This window comes from Schistocerca piceifrons, chromosome 4, assembly GCF_021461385.2.
Source record: "Schistocerca piceifrons isolate TAMUIC-IGC-003096 chromosome 4, iqSchPice1.1, whole genome shotgun sequence".
In the NCBI taxonomy this organism is placed as follows: Eukaryota; Metazoa; Arthropoda; class Insecta; order Orthoptera; family Acrididae; genus Schistocerca; species Schistocerca piceifrons.
In genome coordinates, this window is record NC_060141.1 from 583,213,276 (window position 1) to 583,235,796 (window position 22,521).

At 45.9% G+C, this 22,521-nt stretch overlaps 1 protein-coding gene across 1 annotated transcript in view; it reads left to right on the plus strand.

Moving 5' to 3' along the window:
- LOC124796033 (carboxypeptidase B-like) overlaps window positions 1-22,521 on the plus strand; it is a 128,044-nt gene that overhangs the window by 100,563 nt on the left and 4,960 nt on the right. Inside the window, exons 7-9 of the mRNA XM_047260118.1 lie at window positions 4,644-4,700; window positions 4,787-4,871; window positions 21,319-21,427. Of these exons, the coding sequence (XP_047116074.1) occupies window positions 4,644-4,700; window positions 4,787-4,871; window positions 21,319-21,427 (251 nt within the window). The remainder of the gene's footprint in view (window positions 1-4,643; window positions 4,701-4,786; window positions 4,872-21,318; window positions 21,428-22,521) is intronic.

Sequence of the window (22,521 nt, forward strand, 5' to 3'; positions counted from 1 at the left end):
ACCAATACAGTTCTTTTTTTGCCTTCGTTTCTAATAGAAAACTGACTAAATGAATACCCGGGCAATACTGGATTTGCCAGCCAGTACCTTATAATAATGAAAAACAGTAAAAATAGTAATTAGTATAGCAGAAAAACTACAGTCCATATTCGTGTCATCATCTTCTTTTTTTGTCTGTCGTTTATGTCGTCTAGTACAGAGTCCACTTTTTTTATAATTTGGTAAATTTTATTATTTAACTTTGTACCCGGATATCCTTTTTGACGCCACAGTCCTCAAGTTAACTTAAGGGAGAGAAGTCACGTGCACCATCTGTTTGGGAATGGTGTAAACCTTGTTCTGTGGATTATCGTATATCAACTGTTCGCTTATCATATACGATGAGACAGAAATCTGGGCCCAGCCTGCTATTTGCCCAGATGGTCGTTAACCCCGCACGGATTCGATACTGGACTAGTCTCACCCCTGTTTGGAAAAGCAGCGCGCTGCGCTATGCGTGCAGTTCTTGTGAGGAGTGGAATAACGAAGTTAATTTACTGTAAGATAAATTTAAAGTGTTTAACGTATTATCAGAATGAGTAAAAGGGAGAGGGAGATATACAGGAAAGTGGGGAAAGCGCTAAAACACAGGTAATGGAGAGAGGACAAAAAATGTGATGTGAATGACCGGAGAAAAAGAAAAAAAAAAGAAAATAAGAGAAGGGGTCGTGACGAGATGAAGACGTGAGTCGCTGCTTCACTGTGCGACAGAGAGAAATTATCATACAAGTTAATTTTATTATCGCATTATAATCACAACACATCCCACGTATATCTGATAATATCCTTGTATATCCAACCATAAAACAAAAAAATATTCTCAAACCCTTTAGTCATTGCTGTTATCAGCCTGCAACGCGAGCTACCCTGCACGATAGGTACAATGGAATACCCTATCATCACTTATTCCTTTTATTCTTTTAATTCCCGGACCGAGACTCGAACTCGGGACCTTTGCCTTTCGTGGGCAACTGCCCTGCCAACTGAGACTCGAACTCGGGACCGAGTTCGAGTCTCGGCCAGGCACACAGTTTTAATCTGCCAGGAAGTTTCATATAAGCGCACACTCAGCTGCAGAGTGAAAATCTCACTCTGGAAACATACCCCAGGCTGTGGCTAAGCCATGTCTCCGCAATATCCTTTCTTCCAGGAGTGCTAGTTCTGCAACGTTCGCAGAAGACCTTCTGTGAAGTTTGGAAGGTAGGCTTCTGTGAAGTTTGGAAGGTAGGAGACGACATATTGGCAGAATTGAGGCTGTGAGGACGGGTCGTGAGTCGTGCTTGGGTAGCTCAGTTGGTAGAGCACTTTCCCGCGAAAGGCAAAGGTCCCGAGTTCGAGTTTTGGTCAGGCACACAGTTTTAATCCGTCAGGAATTTTCATAATGACCACTGCCCACTGTACCAATGAATATCAATCACCTGGGCGAGTTGCGCGCACCGGACGCCATGGGATTGATGGGCTGGAGTGCCATTCTTTTTATTGTAGCAGGACCTCTTTGGTTATCATCCGCGGCACACTTAAAGCATAATGGTACGCCGTTTTGATGCCCATCATGGCAAGCCATCCCGGGCTTACATTTCAGTTACCGCACACATCGAGAGTCTCTTGCTTATTTTCGTGCTTCCCAACCCTACCTCGGCCGCTTAGATCGGCGGATATCTCACCAGCTGAGAACGTTAGGAGCATTGTGGGAAGCGCCCTCCAGCCAGCTCGGGATTATGATGAACTAACGCTCAAGTTGGACAGAACATGGCACGATATCCCTCAGGAGGACATCCAACCTCTCTGTCACTCATTGTCAAGCCGATTAATTGCTTTCATAGGGGCCAGAGATTGACCAGTGCTTTATTACTTTTCCCAATTTGTGAATCTCTTTCTGTTGAATAAATCATACAATTGACTGGCGACTCCATAGAGTGCTGTGTGCACAACGACCATATACGTGAAATTCGGAGAAAAGGTTAATAAACCATCAGAATTACGGCCAACGCTGACCTTTTCTTCTAAAACCATACAATGTTTCTGAAATTTGTTTTTCTCTACATGTATATCGCATCGCTGCCGATTTCCGTCCAGTTCGAATATTTCCTTTGTGGTATCTTGTCTTCTTTCTGTTACACTAGATTTAGTTGAATTTTCAGGCTTTAGTTTTGTGTGATGTATCGTGTAACCAAAATTTAGCGAATTGCTTTTAGTACTCAGGTGCATGACTTCGTAATTTTCATTATTTAGAGTCGGTTGCCACTTTTCCACACCATACACATATCTCGACTAAATCATTTTGCAATTGTTTTTGATCATCCGATGACTTTCCGAGCCGGTAAATGACAGCAAAATCTGTAAACAATCTAATGGGGCTGCTTAGACTGTGTCCTAAATCATATATATAGATCACAAACAGCAAACGGCCTACAACGCTAACAGAATGTTATCTTGATGCACATTAAATGATTCCGTTTGGTATGAGGATTAGAAAATTGGATTTCGTCTAGACAAGATATTTACAATGTGTTAATTAATAAATAGTTATTAAAATGGTCTTTTAGGCAAAACTCGTTCTCAGAAGTGAGGTATTTGGACCTCCTCCTTCAAAAGCAATACATCACTTGCTCGACAAAGCTTTTCTCAACAAGCGTCAAATTAAGATGAGCAAAGCTTTCATACTACGTTTTGCAGGATTATTTGATGGAAGCCATCCCCCAAAAAATCTGTTATGTCACAGTTAATAAGAGATGTTTCTCACTTACAATACATGCTACTAAAGCAGGGGATAATTTCTAACAGACAAACCAAATATGAAAATTTGAAACACGCGAAGAAAGCTGATAAAGTGAACATAAATAAAAAGGTTGGTTTGTAAACGGGTGGATTACTTCAAGCAATTTTGTGTAGCTGCCGAAACTGTCTGCTGTGTTATATCAGAACCAATTTTTATTACGTAGAACTTAGGTTATAACGAGCAAAGCAGTTTTCATTTGAAGCAGTGGATTTGGAGTAGATTGATAGATCGCAATCGATGCCGGCCTAATGAAAAGCGCGGAGAGTTGAATAGAATTATATCACACCGTGTTAGATTATGTCGCAGTAGAAACAGAACCACTGACTGCATACATTTACTTTTAACATCGTGTGGAAATATGCTTCGAAATTTTTGTTGGGCATAGAGATATGGACGTGGCGACAGGGTTTTCTGCACAGTTCGGGTGCTGATTCAGTGTTACACTAGGAGTGCCATCGTGAAGAATACGGAGCAAGTGATGGCAGAATTCATGTCTGCTTATTAACTTCTGGTGACTTAATAAAATTACTCGGGACTTGATTTATTTATTTAATCTGATTTAGCATCTTTCTTAACACAGGAGACGGATTGCGATTGCCGTTATTTGCAAGGACGCAGTACTGACGAGACTAACTTGACACATAAGGGGAAGCATAAGCATTCTAGAAAACCCTTACAGGACGACCTTTCATTCCCACAAAATATGCTGCTGCCGGTTTCTCAACGTACTGTATGAAAGTTTTAGCCGTCGAATTTTAAAGCTGACGTTGTCAGACAAGTCTAGCAATGTTAAGACTGAGGTCCTTCGCTTATCTATGACATATTTAAGGCACTCAGTTACCTTAATTAGTACTATAATGTTTACGAAAACTGGGCTTACATTTGGCATAGAAGTTAAATGTGCCGGATTCAGTCAATTGACTGCGGTAAATATATGTTAAATAGATTTGGACACAGAGGGTAAAGCCTACCGCGGTGGCCGAGCGGTTCTAGGCGCTTCAGTCCGGAACCGCGCGACTGCTACGGTCCCAGGTTCGAATCCTGCCTCGGGCATGGATGTGTGTGATGTCCTTAGGTTAGTTAGGTTTAAGTGGTTGTAAGTTCTAGTGGACTTATGACCTCAGATGTTAAGTTCCATAGTGCTCAGATCCATTTGAACCACAGATGGTAAAATGCTGATTGGATAATTGTTGGTTTTCTTCTTAGGGACTAGATCCGTCCACGAGGGAAACATTAAATTATTCTGTTATTATGAATATCATTTCCTGTTTGACGCTGTCTGTGTTGAATGTAAAGTTGGCTCTATGCCTTCACGCTTGCAAGAAGTACTGCCTCTCCAGGCACGTACGCAATGTTACAGCCAGATCTTTAACTCAAAAAAACTGAAAAGTAGTTTCCGTATTATTTAGAAGAGAGGGATTCGTGCAGATTTACACATTACCGAGAAAGAATCAATCTTTACACAGTTCACTTCGTGACAAAATGAAGAATCACTGACTGTTTCTCATCCCAGAAAACGGGTGCCTTTACGACAACCCTTCCGTAATTTCAATTTACGTGAACTGCGACATTTGTTAATTGCTCCCGTGCGTGTGATTAGTTTCTGAGAAAATGTTGCGTCTTTGACATCAGGGCTATTCTCTCTCTCTCTCTCTCTCTCTCTCTCTCTCTCTCACACACACACACACACACACACACACACACACACACACATTTATTTTATATGTATAGACTATTAAATACATTTTACTTAAAAACTTCTCGAATATTTCATTCGTGTCATGTAGTGTTTTGTTAAATTTCTGACACAAGGTTCTCTTTGCAGTACATATTGTACCCTTGGGGATACACCACTGAGCTGCCCGAGGACTGGGAAACACTGGTAAGTAATGCTCATTTTCGAAACCTCAAGTGATAACAGAACACAGGAGGTTCTCTACCTTTATCTGTGACACCGTACTCTTGCAGCACGCACTGGCAAAAGAGGCCAACGCCGCACAGATCGCAGCAGGAGGCCAGAACTTTACTATCGGCAGTTCCAGAAACGCCATGTGTAAGTATCACTTTCACTCAACATTAACATCGACAATTTTTTAATAACAGCATTGCTCTATGAAAATATACTGAAAAATGCGCAGTGGACAACCCAGGTTGTGAGTGCGTAGAGAAGCTATTGGTTGACCAGATTCCAACCATGTGAACGAGTGACTGTATTCGTTATTTGAAGTTATCTGTTTAAGTGAAGTAGTTAACCATGAGGAAACTTAGCATGAATAACGTCAACTGGCCGCAGTAATATCAAGACAAACAACAAATTAGTTGCTTTGGAAGAACAATGGGACTGCAGAAGGCCGGCTGGAATTGCAGCTCATGTGGATCGTACTTAATGTGTGATCGACCTATCGACCTGTTACAGAGACAATAGAAATCATAGGGAACTCCCCCCCCCTCCGCACCCACCCACCAACACACACACACACACACACACACACACACACACACACACACACACGAAATCCATTTTGACAACAACTGCAGGATACGCAGTAAGCGTTTTGTCTCATAGATTGCAGCTGGTATGTAACGAAGTGTGATTATGCGTTTCATAGATGTTTATAAGATTATACTGACACCATCCCAGCTATTCCGGCCGGCCGAAGTGGCCGTGCGGTTAAAGGCGCTGCAGTCTGGAACCGCAAGACCGCTCCGGTCGCAGGTTCGAATCCTGCCTCGGGCATGGATGTTTGTGATGTCCTTAGGTTAGTTAGGTTTAACTAGTTCTAAGTTCTAGGGGACTAATGACCTCAGCAGTTGAGTCCCATAGTGTTCAGAGCCATTTGAACCATTTTTTAGCCAGCTATTCCGGAAATCTGGCCAATATGACTGCTAGTTCGGAAGAAGGACTCAGACTTCTGGGTGAAGAAGGAAGACGTTCAAAAGCCTGTGTCATCTAAAGGAGAAATTAATTCACGACTGATCTTGTTTTCGTGAGTGAAGAGAGAACTGCAGAAACTGTTGAATAGAATGAAAATTCTAATGATTATAGAATATGGATTGACAATAAACTAGAAAAAGACCATAGTACTGAGGAGTAGCTGAAATGAGATTACCGTCAAACTTGACGTCAAAATTGGAAATCACGAAGTAGACGAAAGAAGTCTGCTACTGTGGTCACAAAATGACGCATACAGGCGATGCTGGTGTGAGATGGGGTGGTTGAGGTTATAATGTTCATACCTCTGAGATGCAAAATTAACCTCCTCTTGATCGGGAAACGGAGTGAAGCTACCTATGCAGTCGTGCGAATTTATTTTTAAAAGGTAACGTCTTATTAAGTCTGACTAGGCCCACCTTTAAAAGTTAAGTCACTCGTGAAATACTCGACAGCACATTTCAGTTATGGAAGGCATCTTGCTATTAAATGGAAATGCACATTTATAGAAGGTGATAGCCGCGCGGGATTAGCCGAACGGTCAAAGGCGCGGCAGTCATGAACTGTGCGGCTGGTCCCGGCGGAAGTTCGAGTCCTCCCTCGGGCACGGGTGTTTGTCCTTAGGATAATTTAGGTTAAGTTGTGTGTAAGCTTAGGGACTGATGACCTTAGCAGTTAAGTCCCATAAGATTTCACACACGTATGAACGTGCGTAGGAGGTGATATTTATTTCCGTTAGCGAGCATTCAAGTGGGAAAACCTTCAACAAGATAGCAACGAATGCAAAGCTAGAGAACAGGAGTTTTTAATTCCGATCTTGATACCAATTTTAGGATCACGTAATGAATATTGCCAATGGTTAAGCGAAGAACGTATCAGAAAGTGCTACTGAAAAGTGAACTCAGAACAACATATACTGTTCAGAGATGCAAAGTGCATCCTGCTAATCAAACAATTAAGTGCGATCATCAATTACCGAAACGACTAACTCCAGAAAGTTAGCAAATACCGTGCCCCGTGAACTATTAGGCGGAAAAGCACTCCTGGCCGAATCCCAGCAAATAAACTTCCAGTAATCGTCTCCGTGCGCACCTGCTGTGAGCGGCAGTTAACAGCGCACTGAACCCATCTGCAGGGGTGCGGCCCTCGAGGACGCCAGCGAGATCGTCGTTCGTGGATGTGGGAGGCAGAGAGGGTCTGAAAATAAATTCTAATTTCTCTCTCAAATTCCGGAAAAGCTCCAAGTCGTCCACCACTACTACAGTGATTCCGAGACTCGTCCAATCTCTAGACAAGTTCTGCCGATTGCGACCACGCTCCTATGAAATTACAAGATTTCGCCAGAGTGCCAGTAAGGGTGAGACCTTTTCTTTATTTTGTGGGCAGGGCACAGACAGAGGTTAAACGTCTTTCTAGCAACTTCCTGGCAGATTAAAACTGTGTGCCGGACCGACACTCGAACTCGGGACCTTTGCCTTTCGCGGTCAGGTGCTCTACCATCTGAGCTACCCAAACACGACTAACGCTCCCTCCTCACAGCTGTACTTCCGCCAGTACCTCGTCTCTTACTTTCCAAACTTCACAGAAGCTCTCCTGCGTACCTTGCACAACTAGCACTCTCGAAAGAAAGGATATTACGGAGACATGGCTTAGCCACAGCCTGGGGGATGTTTCCAGAATGAGATTTTCACTCTGCAACGGAGTGCGCAGGAGAGTTTCTGTGAAGTTTGGAAAGTAGGAGACGAGGTACTGGCGGAAGTAAACCTGTGAGGACGGGGCATGAGTCGTGCTTGGGTAGCTCAGATGGTAGAGCACTTGCCCGCGAAAGGCAAAGGTCCCGAGTTCGAGTCTCGATCCGGCACACAGTTTTAATCTGCCAGGAAGTTTCATATCAGCGCACAGTCCGCTGCAGAGTGAAAATCTCATTCTGGTCTTTTTAGAAGGTTCCAGAGGAGCCGTTGAGTCTTCCCACGCGAAACTTCCAACAGCCACTTTCTTTATGTAATGAAAACATTCCTCCACGTCGACAACGAGCGCTTCCCAGCCGCCCAGCACGTTAACTCCCATCGCATTAACATGGCCAGCTCCGAGTAGAGAGAAGACAGAGGGTCGAGGCTGCATTGGTCCTTTAGAACATTAAAGCTACACGTTTATGGGTGTGGAACTGCATATGCATTTTGCAAGCAGTAATACGAATTATGAAAGGAACATTTCATTTACCAATTCACTATGTGCATAGGCCTGGGCAATGCTATTAGAGCGTAAAAATATGAATAAAATACGCAAGCTGACTGGAATGAAACCACTTTCCCAGTTCTGTCCTTCCCATTGCTATGTGCAGATCTTAGTATTGCAAAGTCCCCTTAGAAAAATTAATGAATTACTGTGCTGATAAACCTCTTACATTATCTGATTTTCAAACAGCTGAGCAGAACTGAACGTACTCAGACATTTCGGTCTTTACCTATTCTGATCAACACTAAACTGACACACAATATTTTTAGCGCAACGCAATCTGACTTTCTCTCTACAAAAGAATGGCCCTGACTAACAATATCCTATACGTTTAATGAATCACTTACCTCACAAAAATCTTCGTTACTCGAACTACTGCTATGCAGCGAGCGTCAATACTACCTGCTAAATAAAAGATTCTATCTACTGAAGGCAATAACTACTGATAGGCGTACTTAGCAAATGAAAGATTTTGATAGATAACAAACAATGTATTTACCTTAATAGTGTTCAAAAGTCATAATATATATATCAGTTCATGACATCCAGTCTTACAAATTTACCGTCTCTGATGGACACACGTCCAGATCATCCGCTCTCAAAATTCTGCCATCCCTCTCCCCACATCCACCACTGCTGGCGGCTCACCTCCAACTGCGCAACGCTACGCGCTGTTCACATCCAACTGCCCAACACTACAATAGCATATACTGCAACAATGGAAACCAACCACAGCCTTCACACAGCACAGTCAGTGATTTTCATATAGAGCGCTACGTGGCGTTACCAACATAAAAACCTAAACAGCCTACTTACAGTATCTACTTTCGGTTTTATGCAAATTATGTACAGATCTTAAATTACGCATTATTAATTTTAACTGTTATTCAAATAACTTTTATATTGTGAGCAGATCTTAATTATCCATTTTTGATGTAATATAATTATTGATATTAATTTTAGTTGTTAATTCATTAATCTTCCATTTGCAAAGATGTTAATGTTTTGTCAATTGTTTGTTCTTTGGAGCAGATGGGTTTTGGAGGGAAATTTTAACGGCAGTTGAATGCACGTGGCTGGTGTTGATGGAACTATTGGGCAGTGGAAATGTTTTGTATTTTTCGTGAATAAACGACGATGACTCAAAAATTCTGCAGATTATTATTGCAACACACACATATAGGAAGACCAGCTGCAGTAAGACCTAGGATTCTCTTTCCTAACGGAACAACCTACGTCCCAAGGATTTTACATTTAGTATTGCTTTTGCCAGTAACGGAGAACTGACTCTACAAATACAAGTCATTTAGTTTTTCCGGATATTTATCTGGTGATGGAGGAAACAAAGAAATGTGTGCCTAATTCTGTAAGTGCAGATACTACTATTCGGTGTAATCCTTAACGTGTCAAGACCTTCTCATCAAATCGATAGTAATTGGAATGCTTCCCAATGTAGCGAGTACATTTCATGACGCTACACGAATAATTAAGCCGCTTTACATAGGGAGGTACGAAAAACAGGCTAGCAGAGAGCACAGATGGGAATCATGAGTAAAAGGCGTCTACTACACTGAAGCACCAAAGAAACTCGTACATGCATGTGTATTCAAATACAGAGAAATGTAAACAGGCAGAATACGGCGCTGCGGTCGGTAACTCCTGTATAAGACAAGTGTCTGGCGCAGTTGTTCGATCGGTTATGTTATGTTATGTTATGTTAACGGGGACCTAGAAACGACGGAGAGGCTCCGTCCCCGCCGCAGCCGCAGTGGTCCGCAACCCCACGACGACTATCGCAGTCCACTTCAGCCCTCCGCCGCCCCACACCGAACCCAGGGTTATTGTGCGGTTCGGCCCCCGGTGGACCCCCCCCCCCCCCCCCCCCCCCCCGCCCACAAGGAATGTCTCATACCAGACGAGTGTAACCCCTATGTTTGCGTGGTAGAGTAATCGTAGTGTACGCGTACGTGGAGAACTTGTTTGCGCAGCAATCGCCGACATAGTGTAACTGAGGCGGAATAGGGGAACCAGACCGCGTTTGCCAAGGCAGATGGAAAACCGCCTAAAACCATCCACAGACTGGCCGGGTCACCGGACCTCACCATAAACTCGCCAGGTGGATTCGTGCCGGTGATCGGCGCTCCTTCCCGCCCGGAAAGCCGTGAGTTAGACCACACGGCCAACCGTGCGGGCAAGATCGGTTACTTCTGAGTTTGAACGTGGTGTTATAGTCGGCGCACGAGCGATGGGACACAGCATCTCCGAGGTAGCGATGAAGTGGAGATTTTCCTGTAAGACCGTTTCACGAGTGTACCGTGAATATAAGGAATCCGGTAAATCATCAAATCTCCCACATCGCTGCGGCCGGAAAAAGATCCTGCAAGAACGAGACCAACGACGACTGAAGACAATCTTTTAGGTGACAGAAGTGCAGCCCTCCCGCAAACTGCTGCAGATTTCAGTGCAGGGTCATCAACAAGTGTCAGCGTGCAATCCATTCATCGGAACATCATCGATATGGGCTTTCATAGCCGAAGGGCCGCTCGTGTACCCTTAATGACTGCACGACACAAAATTTTGCGCCTTACCTGGGCCCTTCAACAGCGACATTGAACTGTTAATGACTGGAAACATGTTTCCTAGTCGGACGAGCTCTCGTTTCAAATTGTATCGAGCGGATGGACGTGTACGGGTATGGAGACAACCTCATGAATGCATGGACCCTGCAAGTCAGGAGGGGACTGTTCAAGCTGATGGAGGCTCTGTAATGGTGTGGACGTGTGCAGTTGGAATGGCATGGGACCCGTGATACATCTGACAAGTGACATGTACGTAAGCATCCTGTCCGATCACCTTCATCCACTCATGTCCGTTGTGCATTCCGGCGGACTTGGGAATTCCAACAGGACAGTGCAACACTCCACACGTCCAGAATTGCTACAGAGTGGCTCTAGGAACACTGTTCTGAGTTTAAACACTTCCACTGACCCCAAACTACCCAGACATGAACATTATTGAGCACATCTAGGGTGCCTTGCAACGTGCTATTCAGAAGAGATCTCCGCCCCCTCGTACTCTTACGGATTTATGGACATCCCTGCAGGATTCATGGTTGAGTTCCCTCCAGCACTAGTTCAGACATTGAGTCCATGCCACGTCGTGTTGCGGCACCTTTGCGCAGGTGTACCAGTTCCAGTTTCTTTGGCACTTCAGTGTACTATGAAACATAGTCCTTAATTAGAAGAATAAATTTCTGTGAATGACTGAAAGGAGCACAGCATTGTGGGAAAACCATACTATAAAAGAATCGAAGATTCCGGGACTTTGTGTAACAGAAAGGTAAAATCTGTGGCGTGAGCGTGCTATTGGCCTGACAGAAGGTTGAGTACAGTACCCATATGGCACTAGGAGGAGGCGGATGGCGGATTCATCGCCACAGCCGCCTTTTACCCCTGGAGAAGATCCCCAGTGCTCATCTGAAAGCAAGCAGAGTGGACATGGGAGTGTCCTGGTCCTGTATGAACTGAAACAAGGAAAAGTCCCTCCTCCAACCTGGAATTAATCTTGGTACTTCCCGGGCCGATGTCTTACAGAAGGATGCTAAAAATTAAGTGGACTGACAAGAAATTAGATTTTTCGCAGAATCATCCAGAAAGGGAATATAATATTTAAAACACAGTCTAGAAGAATGGGCAGACTGAGAGGACATCATAAAGTAACTCATAAGTTGGTATGAGAAACTGTAGAGGGCAAAAACTGTAGTCGGAGAGAAAGATGGGAACGTATTCAGCAAATCAGTATGTTGAGTGTGCTTCTCCTAGGTGAAGGGGTTAGGACGAGGAAGTCCCAGATCAAAGCAGTGAAAAAATTGATGAATAATTTAAAAAGGGGAATCCTACATCTGTACATGATGTCGGCCTAAACATGACTGATCCACTTCTCGTGCCAACCACTTGGAAGGCACTCCTGAGAAGCGTGTTTACGCCAGGTGACCTCCACAAAATTCTACATACGACTATCCTCATGCGTCAGACAAATCCTACGTTCGTCGGCAAAGAAAATCCGACGACCTTGATACAGTTTCCATTCCATGTATCTTCTTGTCCATCTTGTCCATGCAACACTCTGGGTTGTTTCATCTGTTGTTCACAATAGACCTTTAGAGACCGATCTCTTCGAGAGGAGAGAGTTCCGTACTGTCCGTGTCAGGTCAACCATCCCAGCTGCCCTCAAAACAACTGCACACGATCCTCTTATTGTGCATTTTACATGCATTCTATCAGGGCAATAATTCACTATTTGATTGTACGCGGACCACACTCGAACTGCATGAAAAGAATAATAAGACGGAGAAATGCACTGCCCGTCAAAACCAGTGAAGCATGCAGAAGACGTGGTTGGATGTCAATGTAATTCCCCTCATGTACACATCATCAGAAGATACAAAAATAATTAGAGTTTCATTTTTCTGTAACAGGAAGAATGGTCACCAGAATGCATCAGTGTTGATCGAGATTAGTATTTTTACCACATCTCGTAGGATAAATCAGGGACGTAAACAGAGTCAGATGTTGAGTGATCACTTGAAGGATATGGAGATGCTGCGTACTCGCGTGAAACGGCATTATTAGCACCTGACAGAGTTTGAAAAGAGCCTCGTTGTTGGCCTCCATTTGGGTGGCTGATCCAATCGTGCAATGTCCACATTTGTGGGGCATTCTATTGTGACAGTAACCAGCTATTGGACTGCATGGATACATGAGGTCAGGCGCACTCTTCGTCAACGTTAAGATCGACCACCTGCAGCAATCAATCGGAGGATCGCCATATTGTGCACCGAGCACATCATATTCCGTCACACCTGTGCCTGCCACCCGGGAACAAGCAACAGACTCCCTGCAACATTCTCTGTATGTAGCACCGTTCGTCGAAGAATAGCGACAGCCTGCCTCGGCAGTCACCGTCCTATGAGTAGGCTGCCGTTGACACCACACCACTAAAGACGGAGTCTGGCAAGCATGGACTGCCGACAAATGATGCTGCATTGCGTTCAGTGATGAATCGCGATTCTACACTACCTCGGATGACAATCTACGACGAATATGGCGACGACGAGGGGAGAAGTCCCATTATTCCAATATCTTGAAGAGGCACAGTGGTGTTACTCCTGGCGTCGTGGTGTGAGCAGCCATCGGGAATGACTTCAGGTCAAGGCTGGTAGTCATTTAGGGAACTCTGACAGGACAGCGGTAGGTTGCAGACTTCCTTCATCCTCATGTGTTACATTTCATATGACAGTTCATCAAATAAAATCCGTTTCAGTTGCCTGTACATTTCTTAATGTATTCCATGACCGGTTTCGAAGCTTTAAGCTTCATCTTCACGTGCCACCAACTGCGAACAAGAGGGGGGACTACCAACATGGGTTTGACAAACTAAAATGAAAGCTACAACTGTGTAAAGTGGTGTACTCACATAACGTAAGTAAATAAGTAACTAAACTCATGCGTAGGACCAGGAATCACGGCGCCAACCTGTACAGCACGACACGGAAGTGACCAGTGCAGACGGCCCACAAGCCAGCTGACCGCGGCGGCGGAACCGACCGATGTAGATACCAATTGAGATGGTCAGCCAAGCCTGCAGGTTGCGGCCCCTGTGCATTGTTCTTAATATGTTGCAAGTATCGGTTGTGGTCAGAACAGTATTTTGAGTTGTTGTGAGTGTATTATGTCGGACATAAGCGAATTCGAACGTTAGGAAACTTGTGCTCGTATGGTGTAAAAAAAAAAAAAAAAAAAAAAAAAAAAGAGAGATGGGGCCCCTCCCTCCACGCCCGCACCAACGTGGTGACCAAACCAAAAGTTCTACTGTCATCTCCGTTAGTTATCTAGTAAGTGGATCACAGGATGCTGGGCTGTGATGTTATCCGTGCGTCTGGGTAAGACTACGCATTAACACGGTGCATCAGGTGATAGATAGTGGACGAAACGCGAGTGAGGGTAGCGATTTGAAGAGCAGAGGGAAAAAAGTGCCATGGCTCGTGCCGTGGGAAAAAAGCCTCTGCGACAGTGGGATGGGTAGTGAGAGCAGTAATGGCTTACTAGCTGCGATAGTTCATGCAAGGTTGGATTTGTTAGCATGGGTATCATGCGTCATTACCATGGCAAGCGATGGCGATGTATCCCAGTTGCTGCAGCCGCTACATTCCTGGAACAATCAAGAACGTTATACAGTAGTGGGAGATCGGCCATAGATCACCTCACTGTGTGGGGGATGTGTGGAGCTTGTCTGCATGCAGTGTACGGTACGGCTTCCCTGCGTGGTGCCAGTTATTCGGCAGTGTTTTCCAGCTGGATATCCAGTAATGGCGTCTAATTAACAGGGGCTCGCCTGTACCGTTATGTTTGCGTGTGCTTGGCCATAGAGGCTAGGTCCTTACAAGTATGTCTTTTGGTCTTTTATGTTTCCATCTATGGTTGTGGTCGTAGTTCCCCAGATTCAGAATAAACGGGTTCTGCGAATGTCTGGAGTTTCTGCATAGTCTTGTGGTGAGCTTGTGGATTACCTCCGTGAGAGTCTCAAGTCGGTATTCCCGGTGACGGTCCGCTATGCGTGTGTATCGTGGAGCATTGCTTATGATTTTGAGTACTTTGTTTTGTATGAGCTGCAGACGGCGCAGGCGTGTAGGCGCAGCGTATCCCCAGACAGGAGTTGCGTACGTCATCAGGGGTCGGATAAGTGTCATGTACATGGACCTCGACACCCTTCTGTTCAGTGTGCTACGCCTGTTGAGCGTAGGGTAGAGCTGTTTTGAGCCCCGCGCTAGCTCGGTTGGTCCCCCCAGAGTAATTTCCGGTCCAGCCAGACACCGAGGTATTTGACTTTCTCGCGGAAACGTATTGGGCGTGCATGTAGAGTTATTGGTCTGCAGTATCGGTGTTTGCGCAGTTGCTTCGGTCTTCTAGTGAACAGAACGGCTTCGCACTTGTCGACGTTTACTCTAACACGCCATTTCTCCAACCAAGGCTCAGCCACTCTTGAGTGCAGTCTGTAGGCGTGACGTAATGGTTGATGGTTTCCAATCATGCGCGAAGATGGCTGTGTCATCCACGTAGATTGCCATCGTTGTGTTGTGTGTGGTTGGGAGATCGTTTGTGTAGAGGTTAAACAGTAGGGGCCCTAGGATGCTTCCCTGGGGTACTCCCGCGTGTATACCGTGCCGTGTTGATTGTTTTCCCTGCACGTCAGTGTTGAAACTCCTGTCTGTGAGGTATGAGTGTATTAGACGCACCAGCCCGTCGGGGAATCCCGCGTCGCTGAGTTTGCGAATGAGGCCGTTGTGCCATAGACGGTCGAAAGCCTTTTCGATGTCCAGGAACACCGCACCTGTAGCTTTGTTTATGTTGAAGCCATATGTTATATGTTCAACGATCCGTAAGAGTTGTGTTGTGGAGTGGTGATTCCTGAAGCCGAATTTCTCCGGTCTCAGGATGTCATTTGTTATGCAGTGCCTAGTGATGCGTTTGAGAATCACCTCCTCAACAATATTACTGAGCGAGTTCAGAAGGCTGATGGGTCGATAATTTTGTGGGAGGCTGTGGTCTTTCCCCGGCTTCCTGAACATCACGACCTTGGCCATCTTCCAAAAGGCGGGGGAGTGTTGGTGTTTTAGTATGGCATCCGTTATGTGTGTTAGATACTCAGTTGCTTTATCCGTGAACTCCTGGGGGACACGGTTTTGAATGCCATCATGACCAGGGGCTTTCCTAGCAGCGGAATGCATTATAGCCCAGGAGACTTCGGCTGTGCTAGCATGTCGAATGTCGTCGCGCGATGGTTGGGCTAGAATGCGCGTAACCTCTTGGTCAGTAGCAAGTGTGAACACTGGATCTGATGGTACCAGGTTCGGTGTGAATGACGCTGCAAGTGTGCGGGCCATTAGTTCTGCTTTCTCTTCCGCTGAGTATGCAGGTCCGTCAGACCCTTGAGGCGTTGGGGTTTATATTTTCTCTCTGGTGAAGTGTCGGGCTTGTTGCCACACGCCAGGTCGCTCGGTGTCTAGCCCTTCGAGTTTTTGATTCCACTGTTGTGTTCTATGTGTTTGTATTTTATCGTGTATGATGCCCTGTAGCCTGTTAATGTGCCGTTTGAAGTACCGACGCCTGCTGCGCTGCCATTGTCTCCTGAGGCGATTCCTCATTGATATTAGGCCCAGGATTTCCTGGGGCGGGGCCGCACTGTGTTGTTGTGAGGTGCGATCAGGTATGGTGCCTGCCATTGCGTCCTGGACGGGGTTAGTGAGGGTTTCTACTGCCTCGTCAATTTGTGCTGTTTCATTTATTTCGTGTATGAGTGGGATGTGGCTATCGTGCGTTTCCTTGAACAATGTCCAATTCGCACGCCCGTAGTTCAACATCTTGCGTTGTTCCATGTGCTGCAGTGTTTCCTCAATGTATAGTATTACAGGTTGGTGGTTTGAGGGCAGATCGTTTTCAACGGCAACGTTGAGTGTCGATGTAATGCCCTTGATGAGGGCCATGTCTATCACCTCTGGCCTGTGTCCCCTCTGATAGGGAATGTGCGTCGGTTCAGTCGGCGCTAGTATAATGTAGTTTCTGCCTAGTGAATGTTCGTACAGTTTTTTGCCGTTAGGATTTCGTATGCGTGAATTCCATTCTGGTTGTTTTGCGTTCAGATCTCCAGCCATTATTACTCGCGGTGAAATGTTGAGTAGTGTGCTGATATCGCGTGTTGAAATGCCTACAGGGCTGTTGTATACCGATATCAGTGTGGTGCAGGCTCCGTTGAACTTGACTCTGACGGCCGTAGCCTCGATTGTTTCCAGTTCAGGGAGCTCTATGTTTGTGTGCTCAATGTCTTTGTGTATGACGATTGCAGTTCCACCTGCCACGGCGTCGCCCGGTCGGTCGGTACGATAGACGCAGCAGCCAGGAAAGTTTAATTGTTTGTGCGGTTTAAGCTTAGTCTAGCTCAGTAGCGCGACAAGGATTCCCTTGCGCTCCATGAACGCGGCAAATTCTGCCCTTTTGTTGTGGATCGAGTGTGCATTCCAGAACAGGATCTGTGATAGTGTGTGCGGGTTTGCGTTATGGGCCGGGTATGGTATATTATTCATGTAAGAGTTTGAAAGAGTGTTGTGATGGCAGTGTGTATGAGAGCCCAGTATTGCCCGGGTTCGGCGCTCATGAGCTGGGTGATGAGTGTAGTGACGGCCGTCAGTACCGTGGTAGGGATTTGAACGGTCGTGTGCCGAGGGAATAGTGTTTCCAGTATTCCCCCAGGTGGTGTGTTGGTGTTGGGTGTGGCAGCCTGAGGTGCTGTTGTGGAGTTAGCGGCCGCTTGTGCGGGTATTGGTGTGTTGTTAGGAGTGGCATTTGAGTTTATGTTTTGTCACAGTGGTTGTGGCGCCTGTGTTACTTATGTGGTGAGGGGGATGGTAGTGTTAGTTACAGTCTCGGTATCTTGTTGGCTGTTTTCCTGTGTGTTGTTGATCTGTTGTTGCTGAGTGGCCTGTTGTGGTGATTTCGTGTTCCCCGCCCTGTGTTTACGTGTACGTCTATTCCTCCTCTGGGCTTGGGGTTCTGGGGGTCTTGTGTGGATGTGTTTTCCTGTATAGCGTGCGTTTCTTCGCAGCAAGTGATTTCCGGGAGTGGGGTCGTGTTGTTTGGGGGCATTGGTGTTGGTACCGATGCTTCTTGGGTTTCAGGTGTTGTCTGTGGCTGTTTTGTAACTGTTGCAGCGGTTGTTTCGCGTATATGTGAAGGGCGCTGAGGTTCCGCGGCCTGTGCCGTTCCGCCAGGGCGTGCAACCGTGGCAAACGTTACGGCGTCCATTACTGGGTTCGGCGCTGGCCTTGGGCGTGGTATGTCGTACTGTACCCTGCTCTTGTCTTGTTTACGCTTCAGCGACTGTTTGTATGCACTGCATTGTCTGAAGTTTGCCGCATGGGGCCCACCGCAGTTGGCACAGCGTCGCTGGTTTGGCTGTGTTTGTGTGCAGGTGTTGGATCTGTGACTGCCTGCACATCCGCGGCAACGAGTTGCCAGGCCGCGGCGGAGGGCCGAGTGGCCGAACCGCTGGCAGTTGTTACATTGTTGGGGGACGTTGGGTGGTTCGTGAAGTTCTACACGTACGTCCATCCGCAGAAAGCTCTTTATCTGCAGGATGGTGCGGGAATCAGCCGTGTCGGCTAACTCAACCATGTAGTATAGTAGCGGTGCGCATGTGCGGCTCCCTGTCATCCGGGAGGCACTTTTACAGTCGAATCCCAGATAACAAAGCGCCGCCTGTACTGTCTCGTTGGGGGTACTGGGATCCACTCCCTTGATCACGTACTGCTGGGTTCTCTCGTCCAGCGTTCTGTACGTGTAGTGTTCGATCTTCCGATCTTTGAGGAAGGTCAGAAGATCTTTATATTCGTTGTATGTGGCAACGTACAGTGAGGCCCTGTCCCCCGAGTACTTTGCGTGTAGTGTACTGTTTATGTGCCTTTCCGCGAATGCACTGTTAAGGGCACTAAGGTTCCCACAGTTTTGTATAACGACTGGGGGGGAACCAGTCTTGTGTTGTGTGGGCACCGCTGTGGCTTTGTGTGCTTTGTTGTTGTTCGCCACAGCTGTGTCTGCGTTTTGTTTCGCGTTAATATTGATGCTAGCCTGAGATGAGCTAGTGTGTGTAGGCAACAGCGCCTTTCGGTTGCCTAGCGAGTTTGGTTGCTCGCTTGTTTGTGTTGGTGTTTTTCTGGGTCTGCGTTTTGGGTCTCCACCTGCCAGGGCTCTGCGTAGTGGTTTTCAGTGTCCACATCCGCCGCCGCTGCCTCGATCTCTTGAGGCTGCGGCGTCAGTGGGACAATGGTACATGACTGTCCAGTGATAGGGGAGTGTAAGATTATGTTGAGTGTTGCTGTTTTGGTGGGTGAGACGTCCGCCCCGAATTGTTCGGTGATTAGCCGGCGCGACTCGAGCTGCTTTTGCGCTTTCGCGCCAAGCTGTCGAACGTCGCCAGCCGCTCCCTGGCCTTCGGTAGCGGGCGGGGCGCGAGTTTCGGCGGGCGCAGTCGATCCTCGCGCCTCGTGTTCTGCAGTCTTACTGCGGGTAACAGCAGGGGAAATGCTAGCAGCGTCCGCCATCTCGCACTTAGAATTATTTATTAGGTGGGAGGGGGGAAACGACAATTTTGCTTTTTCTCGATAGGCGAGAGAAGTGTCTCTTGTTCCCTATTGAAGTGGATGTTCCCTACGTTCCGCTAACATGCGCTGTTGGTGCAAGCGCGGCACCTAAAGGAGGTGCGGGAGAAGAATGGCGCCGGGAGCGGCTGATGCGTACTCCCCGGGCGGCCGGCTGGAGGAGGTAGCGGGCGAGCTACGGCTGCTGGCTGTCGGCGGCTGAGCTGCGAGGTCCTCTCCGCTCGGCGTCCACGCGACAACCTCGCTCGTATGGTGTGTGCTCCCATAATCAAGGGAGCTGAAGTGTTTGGTGGAGGTACCGTATCGAAGATTTATAACGCATACAGGGAAAGTGGAGAAACATCAACGTCTGAGTCAGAGTGCGAATCAGTGTGTCTATTGAGTGATTGTGGCAGACGATAGTTGAAAAGGATTGAGTTGAAAATAAGAGGACGACAGCTGCAAAAGTCACTGCAGAAATGAATGGTGCCCTCGGAACCCTGTCAACAGCAAAACAATACCAAGATGGCTCCATAAGCAGGGAATTGCGGGGCAAGATGGAATCCTACCAGTGATGTAAGTTGGTCTAGAGGCTAGTGTTGCTGCCTTTGGATCATGGGGTCCCGGGTTCAATGCCCATCCGGGTTGGGGATTTTCTCTGCCCGGGGACTAGGTGTTTGTGCTGTCCTCATCATTTCATCATCATAATCATCATCATCATCATCATTTGTGACTGAGGCTGGATTGGACTGTGGCAAAAAAATTGGGCTGTGTAAAAAATTGGGACTTTGTATGGGCGCTGATCACCGAGCAGTTGAGTGATCCACAAACCAAACATCATCATCATCATCATCAGTGATGTAAGCATACGTAACGGCAAAATGTGGTGCCGAAGACATAAAACCCAGGCTACACAGGAACAGAAGAATGTCATTTGATCGGATGGGTCTTGTTTCACATTATTTCCAACTTCTGTCCGAGTTTACATCCCAGGAGAGAAACTTGGCAGGGGTCGGCGATGATTTGGACAGACAAATCTTGGTATTCCATGGGCCCCACTGTTACTCTGCAAGGTGGCCAAGTATTATGCGAGAATGTTGGCTGATCAGGTCTGTCCCATAGTACAATGTTTGCCCTCCAATAATGAGGCTGCCCTCCAAGACGACATGACCCCTGTCCACACAGCTCACACTGGGGACTGGCACTGTGAGAAAGAGGATGAACTGTCGCAGTCTCCTGACCACCACAGTAAGCAGATCTCGATATTACTGAACCTTTGTGATCTACTATGGAGAGAGGGATGTGTGATCGCTATCCACCTTCATCATCTATTTTACAGGAAGAATGGTATAAAACTGCCTTGAAAACATTACAGAATCTGTATTTATCCATTCCGAGACCTATGGAAGCTGTTTTGAATGCAAACGGTTTTCCTGCATCGCATTAAGCATGGTAAAGTGTTCTGTTTTTGGTTTTCCCATATTGCTGTCTACCCTGTGTATATGCAATTTTTTTCAGTGCTTCAGAAAGCCGTACGATTAATAAATGAAAGTGGCTGAAGCTATCCATAACTCAGACGAGTAGGTAGGCTGCCGCTGAACAGATCTGTCGTGTTTGTGGTGTTTCTACATTTTTGTCCACCCCTGTAACGGCAGCTATTGTAAACGCGAATCAGTAAATACTGCGTCTGGCTGCTTGTTTCAGCCACAGGCGGTTTCCAAATATCGTTCCTATAAAAGAAAAAGTTTGCCGTTAATTCTTGGCGAAATGGTTGGTCAAACAAAATATCTGAAAAGAAACTTTCGTTTGAATCTTACCTGTAGTTCTGGAAAGCTACGTTTTCTACACATCAAAAAGTCACTCTGTGCTATCTGTCGCTCGGACTGGGGAACCAACTATCGTAATTTGTTGAGGTGTATGCTAGTTCCCACTGGCTCCAGTTCAACATGCTCCAAAATACTATCTATCATCAGTACCATCTCCAATCTCGCGTTACTTCTCTTCACAGTATTAATTAACGCAAGGAACTATCCGCATCAGCACACAAAAACTAACTTCAATATTACCAAGGTTTAGACATGTGAACTCTTTCGAGGTCGGCGCTCTGCTGTGCTAACGATGGTTATTTATGTGATTTGCTTACAGATCCAGTGTCTGGTAACAGCGACGACTGGGTGAAGGCCGTCGCTGGAGTGCCTCTGTCATATACCATCGAACTCCCTGCTGGAGGAAGCCAGGGTTTCGACCTTCCAGAGTCTGACATCATCAGCATAGTGAAGCCATTTTTTGAATCCGTCAGAGTCTTCGGCCAATATATCGCTGCTAACTATGAATAAATATTATGTATAACGACTGCATGTACATAAACGATGCACATAAATGCAAAAATAGTTCCTAATAACTATTACAATAATGATGGTGATAAATCATTACAATAATTAAATAATAAATGTCTAACTTTCGAAGTGCTACATGTTGTTTCTTCACCACACCAAATCCATTGAAGATGCTCAAAATATCAATAGCATTGTGAATGAAATACTGAAATTATTAAAACTATCCAGGTTCATATCGCACATAAGAAATAATTTTCTCCAGACCCCTGTCTCATTTCAGAAAATTTGACGAAGAACAAGGTCCTTGTCCAAGTTGACGCTTAAAGCACGAATCAACTCTAGGATGTTTCACACCATTGTGTCTTCGTAATGCTCAGTTTCAAGAACGCTCTGCAACCTTCTGTGGTGTTCAAAAAAACTGTTTACACTTACACTTACTAAATATATTAAAATACTTACACAACATTAGAGTACGTTCCTCAGAAACAGAAAAGCAATCGAATGTACAAATACGTTAGAAAATAGTTTATTTTCGAGCAGTTCTTAAGAAATTATTGCACGCTGATTCAACATCAGTTTCCAAAGATACAAATCGAAACAGATGAGGTCGGGGAAACATTGAATTGGTTCTCCCATATCCGCTCTTTTATCATGGTAGATCTCGGCCAGCGTATTTTGATCCATGTGACTGAAATGTACCGGAGTCACATATGCTCTCACCGCATTAACAAGAAACCACAGTGTCGTGTGCTGAAAATTATTTCAGCCGCGCTACGATCCACGTAGAGGAGGACTGTGCATGCTCTGATGTGATGTCATTAACTGTGCTACAGTCCTCACAGCATCACATTAATAGATGCAAGAACATGAATAACATCAAATCTAATAAAATCCTCATAACGCCATCTGCACTCAAACCAAGCGACCAATCAAAAGTTGGAACTGGACGGCCAGCCGAAAAGCACTATGTTTCACCTGTGGTGCATTTTTGCAATACCAATGTTTTTTTTTT